General features: G+C 37.1%; 3 protein-coding genes across 9 annotated transcripts in view; 1 reads left to right on the top strand and 2 right to left on the bottom strand.

The window, feature by feature from the left end:
* LOC108687423 (smoothelin-like protein 2) lies at positions 1 to 1,869 on the bottom strand. Its single transcript, XM_018193176.1, has 5 exons — positions 1,767 to 1,869; positions 1,302 to 1,377; positions 581 to 704; positions 291 to 442; positions 1 to 124 (listed from the first exon to the last, which is right to left on the bottom strand). Exons 1-5 carry the CDS (start codon positions 1,867 to 1,869, stop codon positions 1 to 3), a joined length of 579 nt encoding a protein of 192 aa, XP_018048665.1.
* Positions 1,302 to 19,901, bottom strand: LOC108687504. 4 transcript variants are annotated; one of them, XM_018193280.1, is made up of 5 exons: positions 19,829 to 19,901; positions 16,348 to 16,389; positions 15,184 to 15,504; positions 5,296 to 9,672; positions 1,302 to 1,377 (listed from the first exon to the last, which is right to left on the bottom strand). In XM_018193280.1, exons 2-4 carry the CDS (start codon positions 16,361 to 16,363, stop codon positions 5,357 to 5,359), a joined length of 4,653 nt encoding a protein of 1,550 aa, XP_018048769.1. In that variant the 5' UTR covers positions 16,364 to 16,389; positions 19,829 to 19,901; the 3' UTR covers positions 1,302 to 1,377; positions 5,296 to 5,356. The 4 variants fall into 4 exon arrangements, 3 of the variants coding, with proteins under 3 accessions (XP_018048769.1, XP_018048771.1, XP_018048770.1); XM_018193282.1 differs by having other exon boundaries at positions 5,296 to 9,669; XM_018193281.1 differs by lacking the exon at positions 19,829 to 19,901 and adding an exon at positions 17,282 to 17,561.
* The window catches only part of LOC108687506 (dual oxidase maturation factor 1), a 14,820-nt gene continuing 6,259 nt past the window's right edge, over positions 12,113 to 20,673 (top strand). For 2 of the 4 annotated variants that reach the window (XM_018193287.1, XM_018193283.1), the window contains exon 1: positions 20,098 to 20,459. The gene's annotated coding sequence lies outside the window, so the exon portion shown is untranslated. Of the gene's footprint in view, positions 13,620 to 20,097; positions 20,460 to 20,673 lie in introns of those variants that run through there. The other 2 variants (XM_018193284.1, XM_018193285.1) reach the window with 2 other exon arrangements.

Raw genomic sequence — 20,673 nt, 5'->3', positions numbered from 1 at the left:
CTAGTCTTCATCCTTGAAGCGACGATAGATGGACTGAACATATGTGAAAACGCACTTCCAGTCTGGTCGTTGCATCATCACCATGTCCTCGACGTCAAGTAAAGGCGCGATTCCAGCGACTTCGCTACAAGAAAGAAGATTTCTTTGGTTTGTGAACAACAAAAAAAATGTTTAACACAATTTTACGCAAAGAAGGTCATATTCGAAAAAAAAAGAAATGATTAATAAACTCTTGAAAACAAAAACAATTATAGCATCTCGATGCGAAATAAAAAATTTGGAGCTCTTACTCAGCCTTCGTAAAAGCAAGTTCGAAGTTTTTCCTGCGATTCTCTGGACGTAGAGAATTGTAGTCGAAAGCATCTGGTCTAAAATGATGGATCAACGCGCAGAATGCTAAACCATTGTTCCAGCTTGTCGAGAAGTTGTCAAGCTGTACATTCTGAAACAAAGGAGTTTTTATATTATGTAATTCATTTAATAGCTCATTAAATGCAGCGCGCTTTCCCTTGATAGATAACAAGACTGTCATAAGAATTTATGAATAACGGATCAATATTATTTTAACACACGAATTTACCTCATACTCTTTGGTTTTTGATCGACACCATGTTAGTAATCGCTCCTTAATTTGCGCAGCGTTATCTCGTACAGTTGGTTCGGTAAATTTGAATCGAAATTCCGTTGCCGGTGATTTTACAGGACTAAATAAACAATTCAGAAACAGAAAATGAATCACTCAGCAAGATATGAATTGATTAATAAATTATCATATTCTATCTCTCCCCCTATAAGAAAAATTACACAAATTAAAAATATAAAATTTTTCAAGTAAGAGGAAAAAAAGTTATGTATTATAAAACTAATTATTTAAATGTATTAAATTATTTAAATGTATTAAAAATAAGTTAACTGGAGTTAAATATATTGCTTGTTTCAAGTTTCAAGTCTAGAAATATAATTAACTTTTCTGTCAAGGCATAATTTTTTATTTTTCCATTATCCATTGAAAGAAGACTAAATGTTATGGTGTTATGTTAAACTCCTAAAAACTGTCTCCTTTGATTTTTCCAGTTTGCAATTTCTTTTCGACTCGAATTAAATTTATATCACTTTTTCTGATATATTTAGAACATTATGCGCTCATAATTCGCACGAAATTCAAAGAATTTTGACTTGTCACTCTTTTTGCGAGAGTGCGATATCTTTTTTTGCTCTATTAGATTCTTCTTTAATCTCCTGTCGCGTTAAAAACAACCACGTAATCCTTAATTATATGTAATTTTAATTTCTATTCTCACCTTGGTGACAAACAGGCGCTATTTTGTCTATCGAGTTGACGAAACTTGGCGAAAGGTGACAGCGGCTTTTTCGAAGCTGAAAAACGAACAAGGCGTTGTAAAGCTACAAATGCTTAATGTTTAAAAGAGCATAATATGTTAGACTCATATAGAGATGCATACTAGATCTGATTGAAATGTTAATGTCTCTCTATATCTATTTTAATTGTCTATAATTGAATCCTGCGGTCACAAAGGAGTCAGAGGTGCGATTTATTAGAAAGTCTGGATCTAGCAGAATCGTTCATCTCTATCACTCTCGTCGTGTGCCCGTGACATGCATTAGTTATCTTACAAACAAATTCAATAACAGTTTAGTATGAAAAAGAACAGGATATGGCGAAGAATACATATGTATCTGTACAGATATTAATTGTTCAAGTATCTCTTTAGTAATTTTCGACTAGTAACGAGGAAATAACAAACCTGCAGAAAAAGGAACGTTTGGATTTGTTTTGGATTGAATTTCATTGTAAAGTGGACAGGCTAAATTCGTCGATCGACCGACATCGATCGACACCACCGCCATGCACGAGCATTGAAAAAATATGTCCGTGCGCGTGTACACATCACGCACGCGCTTGTACATCACGAGGTGTGGCAGCAAGTAAGGGTATATTTGCCAATCAGGCGACGCGTTTAGTTCTCTAAAGCTGATGTGGTTATAATTATGTGGATCTATTGGACCCACACAAAAAGAAACCAAAAAGGAGCATTAAAAGTTTAAGTCAATTTCGAATCAGAAATTTTTTATGTTTAGATTTGTTGTTGAATGTACAAGTGAACGTAAATCTTTTGTCATTAATAAATAGCTTTACTGTCTGTTAATTTATTTCTGAGAATCAATTGCGTTTTTCATACAAATTTGCTGAATGACTGTTTCAAATATCAAAGCAAAACTACGCGTCAAATCAAAAAATTGTTGGTTTTGTTTTCAACACTCATAATAAGATTGTCCCTACATTAGCTCAATAACAACATCCTTCATGTACATACATCCGTCCAAAAAGTTGCTTAAAAAAAGTTTCTTTGTATATAAAGAAAAAGATGATAAATGTACATTATATTAGAAAAACATTACATGCGTATGTAATTGTAATTATTAATTTTTCATTATTGCGCGCACTACAATATATTTCATGAATATAAAGAATTCTATTAAATTTTCGGAAATATTGGCTACTTGGATGTAATACATTCCGCGAATAGTGCGAAACATACAATTATAATTGCGCATCGTGGAGTCTTAAGTGACAGAAAAATATCGCTTTTGATTTTTATCAGCGCCCGTATTTTCGAGAGATGTTTTCGAGAGATCTGAGCTGAGTTACTCAGGCCACCACAGCATCGCTATGCTCTGCAATTGTACCAGCGCGCGTACATTACGATTACACTCTTAGACACACTCGTAGCAGTACAAACTGTATACGCCACTGCGTAACAAAAGAATCAACAAAAATAAGGGCTGTGACTCACTGCTTTATTCGGGGATTGGCATGGTCCTCTTAGCGACTCCGTCCGCGAGAATGTGCGCTCGCGACTTGGGTTTAAATAAAAAAAGAGAGAAGAAAAAATATTGAGAGGAAAAGTTGAGAGAAAGGGGAGGAGCACGTGGATCACGAGCATCGTACGTGTAAAGGGTGTGAATGTTTTATACGTAGATTTTGTGGCTCGTAGTTACGTGCATCAAGCCGAATAACAGCAATATAACTGATGCGCTGCATGATGTTCTTTATTTTTTGCTGATTACAGCAGATTTCATAAGTGGCTCCATGTTGCTCGATTTTTCGCGCTCACGTGATGATTTTGAGCGAGAAGAACGAAGAGTGAGATGCTGGACATCGGCGGTGACAATGGTCGTTGAATCTATTTGCACTACCGTCTTTCGTAATGGACAAAGACCATGTATCGGCCAATTCCGCCGTGCAAGAAACATACTGCTTTCGCAGAAGACTATGTAGCTTCGAGAACTGCATCGTTAAAAAATGCTTTTGTCCCTCAAAGATGCGGCTTCTAATCAGATTTGTTAGATCTATTCTAATATTGTGAGCTACGAGTACGAAAAGAGCTAGTACTTCTCGATTACAAGAGAATTACGCGCAGCAAATTAGATTAGATTTCAAACTGACGTAATTAGGTGTATAAGCTTAAATCCGCTGTTTGCTCACAGGTGGCATTAGTGAGCGTACAAAGCTACCCTGGGCATACAACACACTTTTTTTTATGTATTTGACATCTGTCAACATCTGTTAACCAGTGCACATCATCAGCAATTTCATACAACAATACATTTTTTTTAGCAATTTCATACAACATACATTTTTTTCTTTCGTAATCATGTCTAGTTTTTTGCTAAAAAAAAAGCATATGCGGGAAGCTTTGCTTTTCTGTTTCAATTTGAAGAAATCGGCTGCCAAATCGCATCGAATGCTTGTAGAGGCCTATGGCGACAATGCTTTATCGAAAACAACATGCAGAGATTAGTTTCGCCAGTTCAATGACGACAATTTTGACCTGAGTGACAAGAAGCGTGAAAATCAGCCCAGGAAGGTTGAGGACTGTCAATTGCAGGTTTTTTTGGACGAGGACGATACCCAATCGCAAAAAATGCTTGCCGAGCAATTGAATGTTTCTCAAGCAGCCATTTCCATGCGGCTACATGCCATGGGGAAGATTCAAAAGATCGGAAAATGGGTGCCGCATGAACTGAACGATAGGCAGATGGAGCGACGCCAAAATACATGCCAAATGCTTGCCAGACAAAAAAGTCGTTCCTGCATCGGATTGTGACAGGGGATGAAAAGTGAATCTATTTTCAGAATCCTAAACGCAAGAAATCTTTGGGATTGATCCCGCCCAACCATCAACATCTTCCTCAAGACCAAATCGCTTCGGACGGAAGACAATGCTGTGCGTTTGGTGGGATCAGGAGGGTGTCATTACTACGAGCTGTTAAAACCTGGTGAAACTGTTAATGCTCACCGCTACCACCAACAACTGATCAAATTGCTCTGCGTTTAAAAAGGCCGCATTATCGGAAAAGACATGACAAGCTGATTTTCCTCCACGACACCATCACACACGTCAATAATGGTCCAAAACTACTTGGAAACATTCAACTGGGAAGTGCTACCCCATCCCGCTTACTCACCAGACCTGGCACCTTCTGACTATCATCTGTTTTCGTCGATAGGTCACGCGCTCGCTGAGCGGCACTTTGATTCTTACGAAGACGTCCGAAAATGGCTTGATGATTGGTTTGCCTCGAAAGATGAGAAATTTTTTTGGCGTGGTATACACAAATTGCCCGAAAGATGGGAAAAATGTATAGTTAGCGAGGGCAAGTACTTTAAATAAATTTGTTTTTGCTTCCTAGGAAAAAAAAATGTGTTTTTCTGACTAAAAAACAATGGATTTAAGCTTATACATCTTCAGTTTCTTTTAAATTATCCATAAAAGATGACTAATTTGTAGATTGAAACAGCTAGCATTTTGTACAAAATGCAATTGAATAAATAATACTGAATTTTTTTTAAGAAGTAGGCTATTCTCGAAATACTAGTTGAAGCCAACTTGAAGGGAAGTAAAAGAACAGTTAAATCTCAGTTAATCTCAAAATCTTAGTTAATGTTTACAGAAAGTCTTGTGAAAATAAGTGACCAACAATAATTATATGCAAACTTCTAATATAAACAATCTGATTAGAATTAACCGGCTATGTACGTAACGATGCGTCCTGAATTATAACTGCTGATGGCAGGCTATGCGAATTAAAGTAGACAAGATCACAGTTTAACGATCCATATTATCAATCAATTATGTTGTATATTTGTGATGAAATTAATGATGATCATAGAATCATTATTTTATCACGAACGTTGTTCAACACAGCGCGAAATATCGATCAGCTCTCGAAAAATTACTCGCAAAAATCCCGAACGGACACCACTTTTACCGTCACCAAGTCTCCCAAGTGAACATCATGCCGACATCTTACGACGATGAGGATCAGTCGATTAGAAGTGGTCATCAATCCTGGTGGCCTCTTCGAAGATGTCATCAAATACTTTGTCCACATCAGCACTATTAAGGCTCGCCACGGAAATCTGTGGCACTGCTGGGATCGTCAGGCGCAGATTCTCTTCGCATATTCCTGGCATAGTGCGACTTCGTGATAGACCAACAAGACCTTTTTTTACTGAATCGCGGGACGAGAAACGTCTACCCTTGGAATCCTTCGTCTCCATGGCACCATCGTTTGCTGGATTATCAAAATATCTGCGTATTTTATCCTCCATCTTTTTCACGCTGTCCAAAGACGAGGATGCCTCGTATTGTTTTTTCATCTTAAAGGACGATGGTGACTTTGGCTTAGGTGGTTTGGGAAGATAAGATCCGGTGCCAGAGAGAGATTGCGGAGGCAAATTGCTCTGCACTGGACGCGATGGAGCGTGATGGCTCTTCGAGAGTGCTAGCTGATGCCATGATTCGGACTTCGATAGGACGATGGATCTGGACGGTCTATTGGTACAGGACACAAGATACTCGTCGCTGGAATCCATCGCGCCGCTTGTTCCGCTCGGGATTGGCGAGCGTTCCTTTTGCATGGATTTCGATTGACTGTCCGGTTGCTCATATTGTTCTCTGAGAGCGGTAATCCGATTCTTCGAGCTGAATCCGGAGGATGATGCTACTGATAGTAAACCGGTAACAATCGTTGAAGGCTCTAATTTTTTTGACGGCTCCAACTTTCTCAGCGGTTCCAACTTTCTTGATGGTTCCAACTTTCTCGATGGTTCCAATTTCCTCGAAGGTTCCAACTTTCTCAAAGATTCCAACTTTCTTGAAGATTCCAACTTCCTTGATAATTCCGATCTTTTCGGTGGTTCTGGTCTTTTTGATGGTTCCGGACTTTTCGACACTTCTACCGGTTGGAATCTCAGAGATTGATTAAAACTGTTAGGTTGATGAAGACTAGGCTGATTAAAATTGCTAGATTGATTGATGACAGGCATATGATAATCATTCAGCATCACTCGTTCATTCTGCAACTGTCGGACCAGGCTCTGTTGTAGCAAGTTGTGTCGACGTATTTCGTCTTCGGTCGTGATGGTCTCGCTATTAGTTGAGTTGGGATATGGCCAGAGCTGTGAGGGTGACGAGGAAGAGGATATTCCAGATGGTGACATTTCGGATTCCGGTCTAGCTCCGTCGACACGTGTCGGTAGAACGTTCTCAGATGCAACAGTCGCGATCGCACAGGTATACCGTGTAACGACACCGGTGTCCGCACTGATATCCTGATTTTGTATATTCTGTTCCTCTGGCAAAGCACCATCACTCGTACACAGGAAATCTTCCTTATCGATCTCATGCGACGCGCTTGACATCTGATCCTCGAACGGATCTTTATTAGATTTAACGTACGGGATATAAGTCGGATATATTGGTGATCGATTATCAATCGGTTTAAGTGAAAAATAATTTTCGCATCGCGGACTCGTTCGAAAGACTAGTTCGTGCTGTTCTGATGATTGATCGGAAGTAGCTGAAAAAGGGACATTCTCCATCGAATACGGCACACAAATGGTATCTTTCTTGACAAGATCGCAAGTATTGTTGTTCGTTAAGGGAATTTCGTTTCTCGAAGCGATCGAAGCGTTGGTCGATACGGCATAATTTCGATTGTGATCCAAGACAAAGTGACTCGAATCTCCAGTAGGACGATAATTCAAGTCTGATGTTGGAACAGCGTCGTTATATTGAAGAGCTGAAGAGCTCCAGTGTTCTTTCGTTTCCATTTCCTGTTCGTTGTGAGTTTGAACAGACACATTATTGTACGCAGACGGTCCCTTTGCGACTTTAGGAGTCACTCGAAACACTCGTGCCTCTTCAGGATGACCATCATCGTCGATACCAGTCTGTATGGCCACAGACGAGCTACCTCTGAACATCGCATCGATCGGTGCGTTACCCGCGAATATGGTTCCGACTGAGTCCTTATCATTGCGTATTGTGGTTAGTGGTTCGAAGACATTCTTCTCGCTATGAAAATCAGATTTGTCTCGAACCGATTCCTCAATCGTGCGATGTGGCTCATTTGAGCGATATTGAACCTGTGATCCTTTCTCGGGAAACATCCTAAACGAAATTTTTCCATCCACCACGCCGAGCTTATCGTTCAATGGCGCCAAGTTTTTACGATGTACGTTCGAGTGTTCGTTGCGTTTGCGAGAATCCTCAATACTTTTAGCTTCGGAGATGGTGTTCTTGTCGATAAAGGGCGCGAATTGCTTGCAGAATAATCGATAATCGAGTCGTCCATTCTCGGTGATCATCTTATTCGATTTATTCTCGTTTTTGTCATGCTCGATCCATGGTGGTCGAGGGAAAGCAGATTTCTGGGTATTCTCGTTCACGTTGAACGAAGGCGGATGAGATTGATTACCGTTTCGGTCGAATATCTTGGCTTTCTCGCGCAAGGAGTTTCCTTGAAAGCAAGGAGGCGGTAGTGCGTTGTCTCTTTGCCAGTGATGACCGAGCGGAGATTTCGGTGTACACGGTTTCTCGATCTTTCGAAATAGCGACGAAGGCGCATGTCTGAAACCTGCATCCGGCTGCGGCACGTTTGCATTTGCGAATGGTAAGCTGTTGTTTGTCATGCCGCCACTGGTCGGTATCTTCTTGTTTACCGAAATCTGAGGAGACGTTTGAGGAGTATTTGGGAAGCGTTTTGTAGTGTTTTGCAGTCTCGGTGACAACTTGTCGATATCGTTCGTGGATGAAGGCTTATCGAAAGCGGTTTTGATGTTCGAAAATCGGCTGTTCCAGTTCTCGTTCGGCTGCGCCATGTCTGTCGTTTTGATATAGCCGAAGGATTTGACGAATGCAGGTGCAGCGTTATACGTTATCTGCGTCTCGTTGTTCCGGTTGATCAATGCCAGGAACTTCTTGTCATTCTCCGTTCTCGGATGGAACGATGGCACGCTAAGATTGGATGCGTTTGTAGTAATCTTATCGCCCACGTTAATGGGACGTCGCAGCACTACACAACCAGGATTATCGTAACCGAGACTGTCGGTTTGTAACTTTAGATAGCTTGGTATGTCAATGGTATTGGCACGCTTGATTTTCGACTTTTTCGCTGCAAACTTGTTGCTGCCGTTATTGCATTTGCTAGCGCTGATCAGTTCTGCGCGTTGCCGAAGTGCCGCCGCAAGTTTCGTCACCTGACTCTGCTCCTCGCTCGTTCTCTTAATCACGGTTTCTTCCTCGTTGCTCACTTTCTCCTGATAACCATTGACGCTGTCTCGATGTTGAATCTGTCGCGTATTCGATTCATCCGTCGTTCTGTGTGCGACTGCCGGCCGATCCACGTAACCAACTTGTGGCGGAATTAGTGGCCGATATTCACTCGTATCCTTATTCCTGTCACGCAACGACTGACGCTGATTAATCACGTCCTTCGTATATTTGTCGTGGATTTCCTCCACGTGTCTTTCGCCGCTCGTCGCGTTACGCGACGTAGATAGTAATGGTTCAGGTCGTTCAATCTGAAATACCTGGTCATTCAATCTCGCTAGGCTCGCGCTGCTTTCTTCCAGCTGCCTCCTCGCGCGTGCGATCTCTTCGGCGGAAACGCCGATAGTGTGTCTGACAGCCCGCCGTCTTCGTCCAGGTAGTGCACCGCTGCCACCGTTCTGTGCCACGATGTCGATCGTCCTGTCACTCTCGTTACTACTCGATTCCTTCTCTTCCACTGGCACCTGTAGCCGCGACAGTAGGCTCGATACCAGTCGCAAGAGATGTAGCTTACTAGTAGGATCTGATACCCCGCCGTGCTTCGTGAGCGTTGCGATGTCCGTGCGTTCGAGCGTCTCGCGCAAACGGGAGAGCGCAGTCTGGATATCCGATAGCAGTAAATCTTCCAGGAACTTGAGCTCGTCCTTCCTCGACACGGGTATGTCGTGGTCGCTGCCGAAAAGCACCTGTTCCATAGAACGGTGCGCGCCGGATCGGTCGCCGACCCCGTCGATGCCGACGTTGACGCCGTGATGCGACGTCGCCGTCGGCTCGTCGCTGCCTCGCCGGCAACCCGCTGCCAGGGACAACTCGAGTGCTTCGCGTAGACGTTCTACCAGTACCGGCAATGAATTCCACTCACCGACTGCCGAACTAGTACCGCTGCTGATGCGATGCTGCTGTCCGTCTCCGTCGTTGATGGTGGTTGCCAATGGAACTCCTATACCCGGTTCTGCCTGCCTTGCGACCACCCCCGGCACCGGCACGCCGTCATCTGACGACGCGCTTCTCGTGACGGTCGCCAGCTCTGCTGAAGAAGAACAAATCAAATGATAATTCAGAATCATTCGCGTCATCGCATTGAGCCTGTTTAATTAGATTATCTAGGAAGATTCATATGTCGGCTTTACTAAATAGTTATTAACTTGAAATGATTTGATTTGAGAAGATTTTAATTGGAATACTTTTTCAATTTTCTACAGCTGTTAATTTCATTATATTATTGAATTATAAATTTTAACGCTTTTATATTTTAACAATGTTGTATATATATGTAATAATTAGATTATGTAACAAAAATATTTTGAGCATTTTTATAAATTATTCAGTTTATATCGCACTCTCAATATAAACTACACAGTTTACACTTTATATCACTCCCTTATTTAAAAATAAACATAATCAAAAAAGAGTGATTTTTTTAAGTTAATATAAGTAAATTTTACTTCTTCTATATCTATCATAAAAAAAGAATTAATCTTATAAAAGAAAGTTACAGTCAAAATCATAAATAAAAAAAGAAAATGATTTTTAAGGGTTGTAAATAATTGCTACCTTTTTTGCTGAAACTCACTATCGTGTCGGAGACTGATACATATAAAATAATGAGTTGTTGAAAATTATATACAAATATTAGATATATAAAAAATATTATATGTATACAAAATTAATTAATTAACAAGGTAAACTCTGTAATAACATCAGAATAAAATGATGCTTTTACGTAAGTGTAAAAATTCGTACCTATATGTTTTTAGATTACGTGGATAAAATGGTGCCAACGGCAAGATACTGCTTTGCTAGTCGAATAGCGGAAGAAAATTCACTGCTTTTCTGCCAGAACGATCGCTATTTTTAATCCGCGATTGAAGAGTCCAAGCATAAATCTTGACAAGTGGTGCTTCTCGAAGACTGAATTATGTACATTCGATATCTCGCGTCGCTGGTTTACGCATCTCGTTTCCTGAAAATACTTTTTTCGCGTCTCATTTCCTGAAAGTACTTCATAACGATTTGATGTTTTAACAGAGATTCTCATCAAGATTCTTCGAGCTTTCAACATTCGTTTCCGAAAAGCACCATTCATGTCACGCTTTACATTCGGATTACAATTCCGCGTATATGTATATTCTGTGCGATTGAAAAGAAGTGCGAGTCTGTGTAGTGTGAATTATTCTAACAATAATAAATGACAATAACCTATCGTACTCGGATCTACCATCTAGTAAGAAATATTTGTCTTAAAAACGGTCCACTTAAATCTTTGTTAAAATTTTCTGTTGAATTTTTAATATATCCGAATGTTAATTTAACAGAATATGATTGTTATTTAAATATTTTGTATTGAATTAATATTCAACCTTTTTTAGATAAATAAAATAATATAATTTATGAAATAAATGGACAAATAACATAAAAATATAAATATTTTTTAAAAAATAAATTAATAAAATGAGTTAATTTAATATATTAAAAAAATATTAAATTTATTGAAGCATGTGTTAATTTAACAATTATCAATATTAATTTTAATAAAAAAATATGATCGCTTACAAATTGTGTCAGTTGAGTTTTTTGTACAAATTTGTTTACATAATATTTATATTACTTCCTAACATATTCATCTTAACACAAAAATTGACACAAAAATTTAAGTGGCCGTTTAGAACATGTGAAAGGTATTAAATTTAACACAAATTTTCGAACTGTGAAAATAATAAGTAAATCAATGACAAAATGTTGTAAATAATTGAAGAAAACACTGTTTTCCTACCAAAACAATATCAATTTACGAGAGAAATTGGATTATAAATTTAAGAAATATAATATCCACCAAACAGCTAAATTGAAACAAAAGGAAAAGAAGAAAACGCGTTATTTTCACATGTCATCACGCGTTTTCGGACATAACACGCTTCGCACTCTTATCGCTTCACGAAGAGACACGCGTTGTCAAGACCACGCACGTCCAACCGCTTCAGCACGTCTCCCTTTGACACGTCAACGCGTTGCACGTTTTAAGAGCGTCGTATGAGCTGGGTGCGGATCGCGGGGAAGTTTGTTAGAAGCATTGTAAAACAACCGGTTTTCGCGCGTGACAATTCGTCCCGCGCGTCATATCTGTCGCGAATTCGCGGCGCGAACTTTCGATATCTCGGACGTCTTTCAATCGTACCGCGATTGCACCGTTAATCTTCCTTTCTTAAGGGATGCGTGATAGCGAATAATCGCGCGGTGAATTTTAACGAGCTATTGGAACACCGTATTTTTACCCGATCGCGATCGTCTGCCGCGCTGCCGCTACTGCTGTCTTCGCGACTTGCCGCTCGCGAAGAGAAGAAAGAAAGAGAGAGAGAGAGAGAGAGAGAGAGAGAGCGGCGCGCGCGAGCGGAGATCGCGACCAAACGCGCGCGCTGACCGGCTTCGGCTATCGCGCGCGTGCTCGCTTTATTTAAAACAACGTACGGGGATTCTCTCTCCGCGGGAATTTATTTTCGGTCGCTCGTTCGACGCCTGTGCAGCTGCTGCGCGAAGCGAAGCGAAGCGGGATGAGGCGGTGCGAGGCGGTGCGAGGCGAGGCGAAGCGAGCTATGGTGAAGCCGCGAAACTACCCGCGTGTACAAGACGAGTCACAAAACTGAAAACGCTGGCGCGTTTCTTTATCACGTGATTTTGCACTTTAGAGATCGTCTAATAATCTCTTACTATCACGGCTCGTCTGTCCTATTAATCTTGTTCTTGCGTTGTTATTGTATCATTAATGCAACCACATGTAGTGTTTCATATTTTTATTTTTGGAAATGAAGGAAATGAAGGCGTAAATAAAATGATGGTTGCGAAATAACGTCAGAATTGAGGCTGCCTGACGTTATGATTTGACAAAAGTAACGCTGGCTAACAATAAGCTGTTCTCGTTTCTTTCTCTACGCGTCATTGTTGTTTGAAATCCCTACGTTTACTGCGGTCAATTAAGTTGATAAAAAATTTATCGAGAAATATATTCTGTTTAACTCGTTGTTCTATTTAAGAATGAGAGAAGGTGGCAGACGAATGTACGCATAGATACATAACATTGGTTGCACCCCAGTTATTGCGTTCTATTTTGCTCCACTGCCCATTTCATTTCTCTTTCCGGATGGAAAAGTTTTCGCAACCTTCTTTTTGCGGATTGCAAACACGCCCGAAAATGACACATTTTGATTTATCAAACGGAACCGAGAACTTTAAAACTAAAGACAATACAAATTTTCCATTTTATACATACTAACGTCTAGCTTGTGATATTTCTCTTCTATTGGATCTTTGTACCAATTTTTCTAATCTCTTTCTTCATACACTATTTGATCTTCTTTTATTCCGTTCATTGTCCTAGTCTAAAACCATTGTCTTTGCTATTTCTATATTCTTGTCTCTCCCTCCCTAATTCCTATTCTTCGCTTCTCTCTCTCTCTCTCTCTCTCTCTCTCTCTCTCTCTCTCTCTCTTTCTTTCTATTCACACATACTGCTTCATTGCGTTCTTGTAAATTTTTCTGTACATTATTCACTATTATAATTATTTTAAAAGATCACAGCGCTTAAGAAAACTTAGTCTTCCAAGAAATAATTCTATTTTAGTCTTTGCAGTACGTAACAATATTTCATATTCTGAGAATTTATATCGGGTATTTCCATTGTAGTATCAGGTAACTGTAATTGTATATCGCCACGAGAACGTAAGATTTGTAAATAACGCGGGAACCTGTAGCGCGACCGAAATAGTTCGCGCGTAAGAAAGTTTAGATTTCCTTGAAACATACCGCGAAACGCAGATCGCTTTATATCCGTGCTGAACTATCCGCTGACGTCGCTATTCAAATAAACGCTTGAACGTCTATGCGAATAATGGCAGCGCTAACGCAAACACGTCGACGACTTAGTGAGCAACGCCGATTGGTTCCGACAAGCACGACGGAGTAAACACACTGTGAACGCAATGCGTGAGTTTGTCGGCAATTTCTTCAAAATTAATAGAATTTCTATTTTAACTGGCGCGCGAGATATCCTAGAAACGCTCAATTTAGTTTCAAATGAAGAATTTTCTAACTTTGAATTGTTTGAGAACAATGATCATATAATTTTTTCCTTAAAGCGAAAAGGTGAAAAGTGAAAATTACCATCGAATATAAAGGAGAAATTTTTCGCTTTTCACATTTCTGTTCTAAAAAATATTACACTGACACCGTTATTTAGATAGTAAAAGTAAATTAATTTTTGTTTCTATAGATACACTGATTATTGCGAAGAATATCACCAAGCCTTCGGTCGAGATAATGTTTTTTGCAATAAATTGTTTACACATTTTAAAATGTTCATCAGTATTATTAAAATCTTTCTAAGATACCTACAGCATCATTTTGTTTTATATTAAATTGCCAACTTGACAATTCAGTTTGATAGTAGTATGGTAGTTCTGTCGGTATAAAGTTTCATTTAAGACCGAAAAATCAATTCGGCGCGCAATTTAACAGAATTTGATACGTAATGTCTAAATTCACACTGAATTATTTAAGCACTAAAGATCCAGCTTTGATCAGTATGATCTTTATTTCTTATTAGTTGTATATTCACATAAAACGATTCAATAAGATTTTTATTGTTTGTAAATTAATTTTTCTTAACTAAAGAAGAGTCAAGCCTGAAGTTAACAGAAACTATGGCCGGTATTCAGTTCATTTTTATATTTAAGGTCATCTTAATTATTGATTATAATGATAAACTAATTACAAATATTAAAGACGTTACTTGAGCAACCTTGATATAAGAACAAATTATGAATTCCGGCTTAAGTTTTCGAAAACGCGGCAAAATATCTTTCTTAAATTCAACGTGCAATTTGCAGAATTAGACATATGTGTAAATTCATATGAATTATTCAGTACATTAAAGAAGCATAATTGTTTACGACTTTCATTTTCTAGTTATTCTTAAATAATTAATATTAGCAATAAGTTTAATAAAATTGTTTTGTTTATCTAGATTCGGCGTGCACGTTTAATAATCCTTTTTCCAAGTTTAATTATACCAAGATATCTAATATTGGAAGGAGGTAACAAAAACACGATGGCACGAGATCAATTTTCGAATTCTCAGAAACTAAAGATTATGCTTCGAATTTTAGCGCACTTTTAGCGATACATTTTGCTACAATGTATGTCGTTCCCTGAATGAATTATAAACATATAACATTTAAGAGCAATTCTTTAATTTTTTAATTTCATATATTAAAAATATATAATGCAAAGTTGTAAGTTGTGACTTTTCTTAGACCAACATTATAGCACATTATAGTGATATCGCTGTTTGCATAATTTTTGCATTACTATTTAATTACTTAATATTTTTATATTAGACTTAAATCATATTGTCATCTCGTATAAAATTTACAATTGACGTTAAATAATTTTCTCGTATAAATTTTTCTCAATCTCAAGATGACTACAAAATTACTTCTTAATGTTACTTGATAAATAGAACGAAGTACTCATCATCAACATTACCAACCTGAGGCCGACGTTTCTTCCTTTTGCGTCTCTTCGCAATTTGGCGTCTCTCTCGCTTTTGTTTCTTTAATTTTTTCTTCTTTTTGTTCCTTTATTTCTTCTTGTTCGGTCGCTTTTACTTCTTCTCGATCCTTCTCCTTAACTTCCTCTTGTTTCTTGTCATTAACTTCCTCTCGTTCCTCCTCTGTTTCCTTCGTAAATGATTTTTCTGACAACTCTGAGTTATCCGATTCCTCTATCTTGCTTGCTACCTCATGGTCAACTTCCGTTGTTTCCGTAGTTTCATCTTGTGTATCATCCTGCTCCGAAGCGTCCTGCGAATCTGCAAAAACGAATTAAAGATAATAAACATTTAGCAATACAAGCGCATGTACGTTAATCGAAAAGAGAAGAGAAGCGATCATCCGCAATGAAAGATGTTTCTTTTGATGAATGAATGGCTTAAAAGATTAAAGTTCTCGATGCGTTAGTCGAAATTTTTTAAATGAAATTTTATATGTCATGACAAATGTTTTAATATGTTCATATTTCTAAAAAATTTATATCCAATTTCTGTATAACTCCAAAGACTGAAAGAACATAAATTAAATGCTCTCTCATAAAATAAAATCTCTCATTAAGTTTTTTTTTATAAATATTCTTATAATTTAATATTTAAAGCATCGTGTTTGAAAAAAAATTGTAAAGTGACTGGATAAAAATATACTGAATTTAGGTATTTTTTTTTTTTTAATCTCAGTCGACAAGAAAAGAATAACTATATGATTCTTATTATTTTTGGTCGATTTTGTATAAAACAGGCAGAGTTTTATAAAGATCGATGACGTAGCTCAGCGAACACTTCTTGTTAATAAACATCAGTGCAGTGGTGAACATAGCGGCATTATATATCACGGAAATGCGATAGGATGTAAACTATTTGTACCCCAGAGGCAGTAGACAGAGATACGTTTTGATTGTGCGAGCGAATGCGGAATCCAGAATCTTTGGTTAATATACGCTCTGCATTTCGTTACATTATGTTGATCATATTGAACATTACATTTTTGCACGCATACGCTGAATTACTCTTGTTCCCGTGACTTCTTCCACTGACACTTGTTTATCTATCTACGATGATACTCAAGCAACATGGTCGTGACAGAGCTCGTAAAGAGGCCCTCACCTTCTATTTCCGACATTTCAGCACTCTGCACCGACTGGACGTCTAGAAAAGTAAACACAGCTATTAGGAAACAATATTTGCAATTTCATTTTCTCCCTACTAATATCAAAAAAATTTATCACGAATCGCTGTTTTATTTAAAAATCTTGGAGCAACAAAAGTTTTTATTTTTCCAATTTTCAATTTAACTATTGTATATATTTATATAAAATAAAAGATCTCATGATTAAAAAAAAATTATAAAAACTTTGACAGTACACAGATGATGTCTTAATATACGTATAATAATACTATTTTGCTGTCAAAATTTATCTTAAAGAGATAAAATCAACTTCTGAAATTTTTCGATCTATTTTTCGTTTTTATTTTCTTACTCATCAAGGAAAAAAAAAATAATAGAACGAAATTGATCGACATATTTCTTCTAATGAAATTTATCACTTATTTAAAGAATTATTAAAAAAAAATGTGTAAACTTAAACCGCAGGAAGAATATATTCTTAATATTCTTATATTTTTAACATGGTTTATATTGTCAAAATTTCATAATTTTTTAAATTTTCGAGTTGTGGCAATCTTCGTATAAATTTGATATAGTTTACAAAATCATTTATCACACTTATGTAATATAAAGCGATATATGAGTTGTCTATGAAATTGTAATTTCATCTATGTTCTTTAAATTCTTCTTCTTCTTCTTTAAATAAATCAAAATATATTAAGTATGCTATGTGTCAATATATTTTAAATATATTTATGTTCTTTTTTTCAATTTTTCAAAATTTACGATAATAGCATTAGACGACTTTGAGGTTTAATTCACAGGTATGATCACATATTGCAATTAATCCGATATCATATCAGATATGCGATACAGGAATCGCAAGCGGATTAAAGTCTAACCGATCGCGTGGCACGCGAATCAAACTCCTACCTTCTTCTTCGTGACGTTCTCAGATTTATTTTAGATTGTTCCCAGATCGAAAAATTTATTCGTTATCAAGGATAACAGAGGCGGAAGAGTGAAGTAGAAACAGTAGTGCACACACGTGGTACACCGTTCGTTCTAACGAGACATCGTCGTCGGCACTTTCGAGGCTTTGAGGGCCGTTTTGCACTAAAATAGCTCTGACCTGTTTTTCGTACGTTTCGGAAATTAGGAAGAAGCGGGCTAGACAGCGCGCTGATTTGCACGCGGGACGACCATGATAGGTAGGCGGTAGTGGCGAACATGGTGTATGCCACGAAGTCGTACTTTATAAATAGGCGAGTTGCAGCGTGTAGGTAGAAATCTCCGAATGCTACCGCGAGGAAGTGCTCGCGTTTCGTTCGTCACAGAGATTCCTCGTTGAGATTACCATTGCGATTTCGCGCGAATTTTCCGTTTAACAACGAATGAATGGGATCGCCAAGGAATCAATCGAATGAAAAAATTGGGATTTTAACAAAAAGAATTTCATTCATTTGTTCTTTCCACATCACGATTCAATTTATCAATTCTTTAGTAGGAACAGTGGCGACTTATAGAAATGATTAAAAATAACTCAAATTGTGGATATATTATGAATTTAACAATGAGTAACTCTTTCTTTTCTCTATCAGATTAATTTTCTTGAATTTTTAAAAAAAGAAACAGGATGTGGGAACAGACTGGTTGTACCGAAACTACTTACTTTAACAAAAAGATTTTATGAAATTGATAGAAACATGCACGATTTGTATATAATAAAATATTCAACCCATTTAATGAGAAATGACCAGCAATTCGACATCGAATTGATAATTTTGACGCCGATTTGACGTCGATTCAACATCAAATTGATAGATTCATTCCTCATTAAAAAAAAGACACTATAAAATTTTTAATTTTTAAATATTCTTTTAGATATTTTTTTAAATTTTCTTTTTACTTGTGTGGAAAAACTAGTTAAGATAGCAATATTTATTTCCTTATTTTTTGCATACTTTTTTTAATAGACAAATAAGTAACTTTGATAAGGTATTTGATTTGATATCTCAATTCGGTTTTTTGTATACAATCGTTTATTATATACAAATCGTGCGTGTATTAATTTCAAATCAATTTCATCTTTGTATTTAATCCGATTTTATCCTTCCGATCCTGTTTATCGTTACTATGCGTTCCAATCGCGCAGCAGTGACTTTTAGTAAATGATTCTATGTGGCAGCAAGCCAACGATCACTTTACCATCCTGTTACTTAAAGCTCGCCGACATACGATGACGTCCTCGTCGAATTTTCACTTCGTCGACGGTCACGTATTTTCGGATACAGGAATGCAGTTTCCATAGATCGCGTTCCCGTTTTCAGACTTGATGAAATTGTTACTTTATGTACATCACAAAAAAAATCGGAATCCAAAGAAAACGTAATATTTTAAAATTTTAAAGAGAGAGAGAGAGAGAGAGAGAGAGAGAGAGAGAGAGGAGGGGGGAAGGGTAACGCAGAATTACTAAATCCGTTTTAATTGCACATTCAGAAATTTTGATATAATATGTAGACGTAATTATAAATGTAATTACTTCGCTATTAGAATATAACAGGATTAAATTTAATTCTTAATTGCTCTTTTCTTTCTTTTTACATTAAAGATAAAACACAATGATTAAAACTAATCTGAATTTTATAACAAATATATACATATGTCTTTTTATGAAAGAATATGTATAAAGAAATTTTAGTGTGTTTTGTGCGTATGCCAGAAACGACGATACATTTGAAATAAAAATAACGTTTATGAACATCCTGTTTGCTTGCAACAAAGATTTTTGAATTGCTTCTGAACGTTTTTTATAATTAGTTTTCAAGTCAGACATTTCAAAAAATCGGTATTGTAATAGTTATTTCAATAAGTTATTTCTTCTTCGTAACATTATAATTCTATGCTTAACTTTTTTAAGATTCACGAATATATATATATGTACTACTAAATTTTTCTGAAAGATTGACACCGAAAATTATATAATTAAAATTAATTTGCACATTTGTAGATGTATATGTCAAATACATAAGTAAAAAAATTTTCTCTATTATATACTACTATCACATAATCTAATATTATTTTTTTGTTTAACGTCCTAAAAGAATTCAATAATCATTCAATTTTTATCTTTATTTGTCTTTATTATAATTCTAACATTTATACTCATCAACATTCTAATTTTATATAACATTAAGCTTAAGGAAGGTCAAATATAAGATTTTTCGTTTTAATCATCATAAATAATACTGTATTCACCGAATACTATATTCCAAAAGAAATGTATCAATAATTATATTGAAAAATTTAAAATTAATTACCGATATTAACAATTATAAAATACAGCCCAAATGTCGCATCTGACTAATTCCCTGATTGAATTCAAAATGGACTACTAGTTACTATTTCGGAAGGAATTACGAATTCGTGAAAAATATCGAGATCTCCAAAGAAGGACGGATATGAAAGGGTTGATTTTACCTTTATGGATCGGAGGACCAGTGTCGGGTGGCAGTTGGAGGCCCAAGCCTTCAGGAGACTGCAGCGAGCAGCGGTTTCGCTACCACCGAACCACCGTTCCGGTGATTATTGCTAGCGGCGGTGGTGGTGACCGTCGACGCTGGATGATGCTCCACTATCAACGCCGCCGTTAAAAGCACAGCGTCACCAAGCCCGAAATTAGACGGCCCGAAATAGCGGAATTATTGGCGGCGATATAGCATAGCCGGCTTGGACACGGCATACCGCGGTACCCGGCCTCGGAGAACGAGCGGAATACGGTTCGTTGCGCTTCCGTTACCGGAATAATGCGACTCAATGCGATTCGATACGATGTTTGTTCATTTGACATCGACAAATCGGAGGAGGACATTGTGACGTGCTACTAAACGTTCTCTTGTGTATCAAAGAAAGTGGAAGTGATGATGTTATTAAAAAAAAAAAAAGACCTTGTGCTAAATTGAAATGGTTTAGGCGTGAGGAAGAAATCATAATTGTTATCTTTGTTTGCAAGAGTGATTCGTTGTGAATTAAATGTTGATTGATATTGGCGTAATAAATTTTGAATTAATTGTAATAAATTGAATCAGGACTCTTTGTAGTAGAAGTTATAGTGTGTAATTTCGAAGAAACAATCATAAATATATATATATATTTATTTTGTAGGATAATAAAGCAACATTTTAATATTTCTGAAATATTCATTTATTTGGTTTTCTATTTTATATGAAATAACAAATTATAGAATTCTTGGATAATTTTCAAAATTATTATGACAATTAGATTGCAATATATTAGGTGTGGGAAAAAGTTCGTGGCGTTTTTTT

This window comes from Atta colombica, unplaced genomic scaffold (genome assembly GCF_001594045.1).
Source record: "Atta colombica isolate Treedump-2 unplaced genomic scaffold, Acol1.0 scaffold207, whole genome shotgun sequence".
Lineage (NCBI taxonomy): Eukaryota > Metazoa > Arthropoda > Insecta > Hymenoptera > Formicidae > Atta > Atta colombica.
This window is presented reverse-complemented; position numbering and strand designations above follow the sequence as displayed.

What these genes read in the sequence shown, in the direction of transcription:
- LOC108687423 (XM_018193176.1), bottom strand. Translation starts at nt 1,869, where the DNA reads ATGGCGGTGGTGTCGATCGATGTCGGTCGATCGACGAATTTAGCCTGT. An exon ending in AGCGCCTGTTTGTCACCAAG is followed by an intron (nt 705 to 1,301) that starts GTGAGAATAGAA and finishes TTGTTTATTTAG; the next exon opens with TCCTGTAAAATCACCGGCAA. An exon ending in CTTGCTTTTACGAAGGCTGA is followed by an intron (nt 125 to 290) that starts GTAAGAGCTCCA and finishes TCTTTCTTGTAG; the next exon opens with CGAAGTCGCTGGAATCGCGC.
- LOC108687504 (XM_018193280.1), bottom strand. An exon ending in GGAAGAAACGTCGGCCTCAG is followed by an intron (nt 9,673 to 15,183) that starts GTTGGTAATGTT and finishes GTTCTTCTTCAG; the next exon opens with CAGAGCTGGCGACCGTCACG.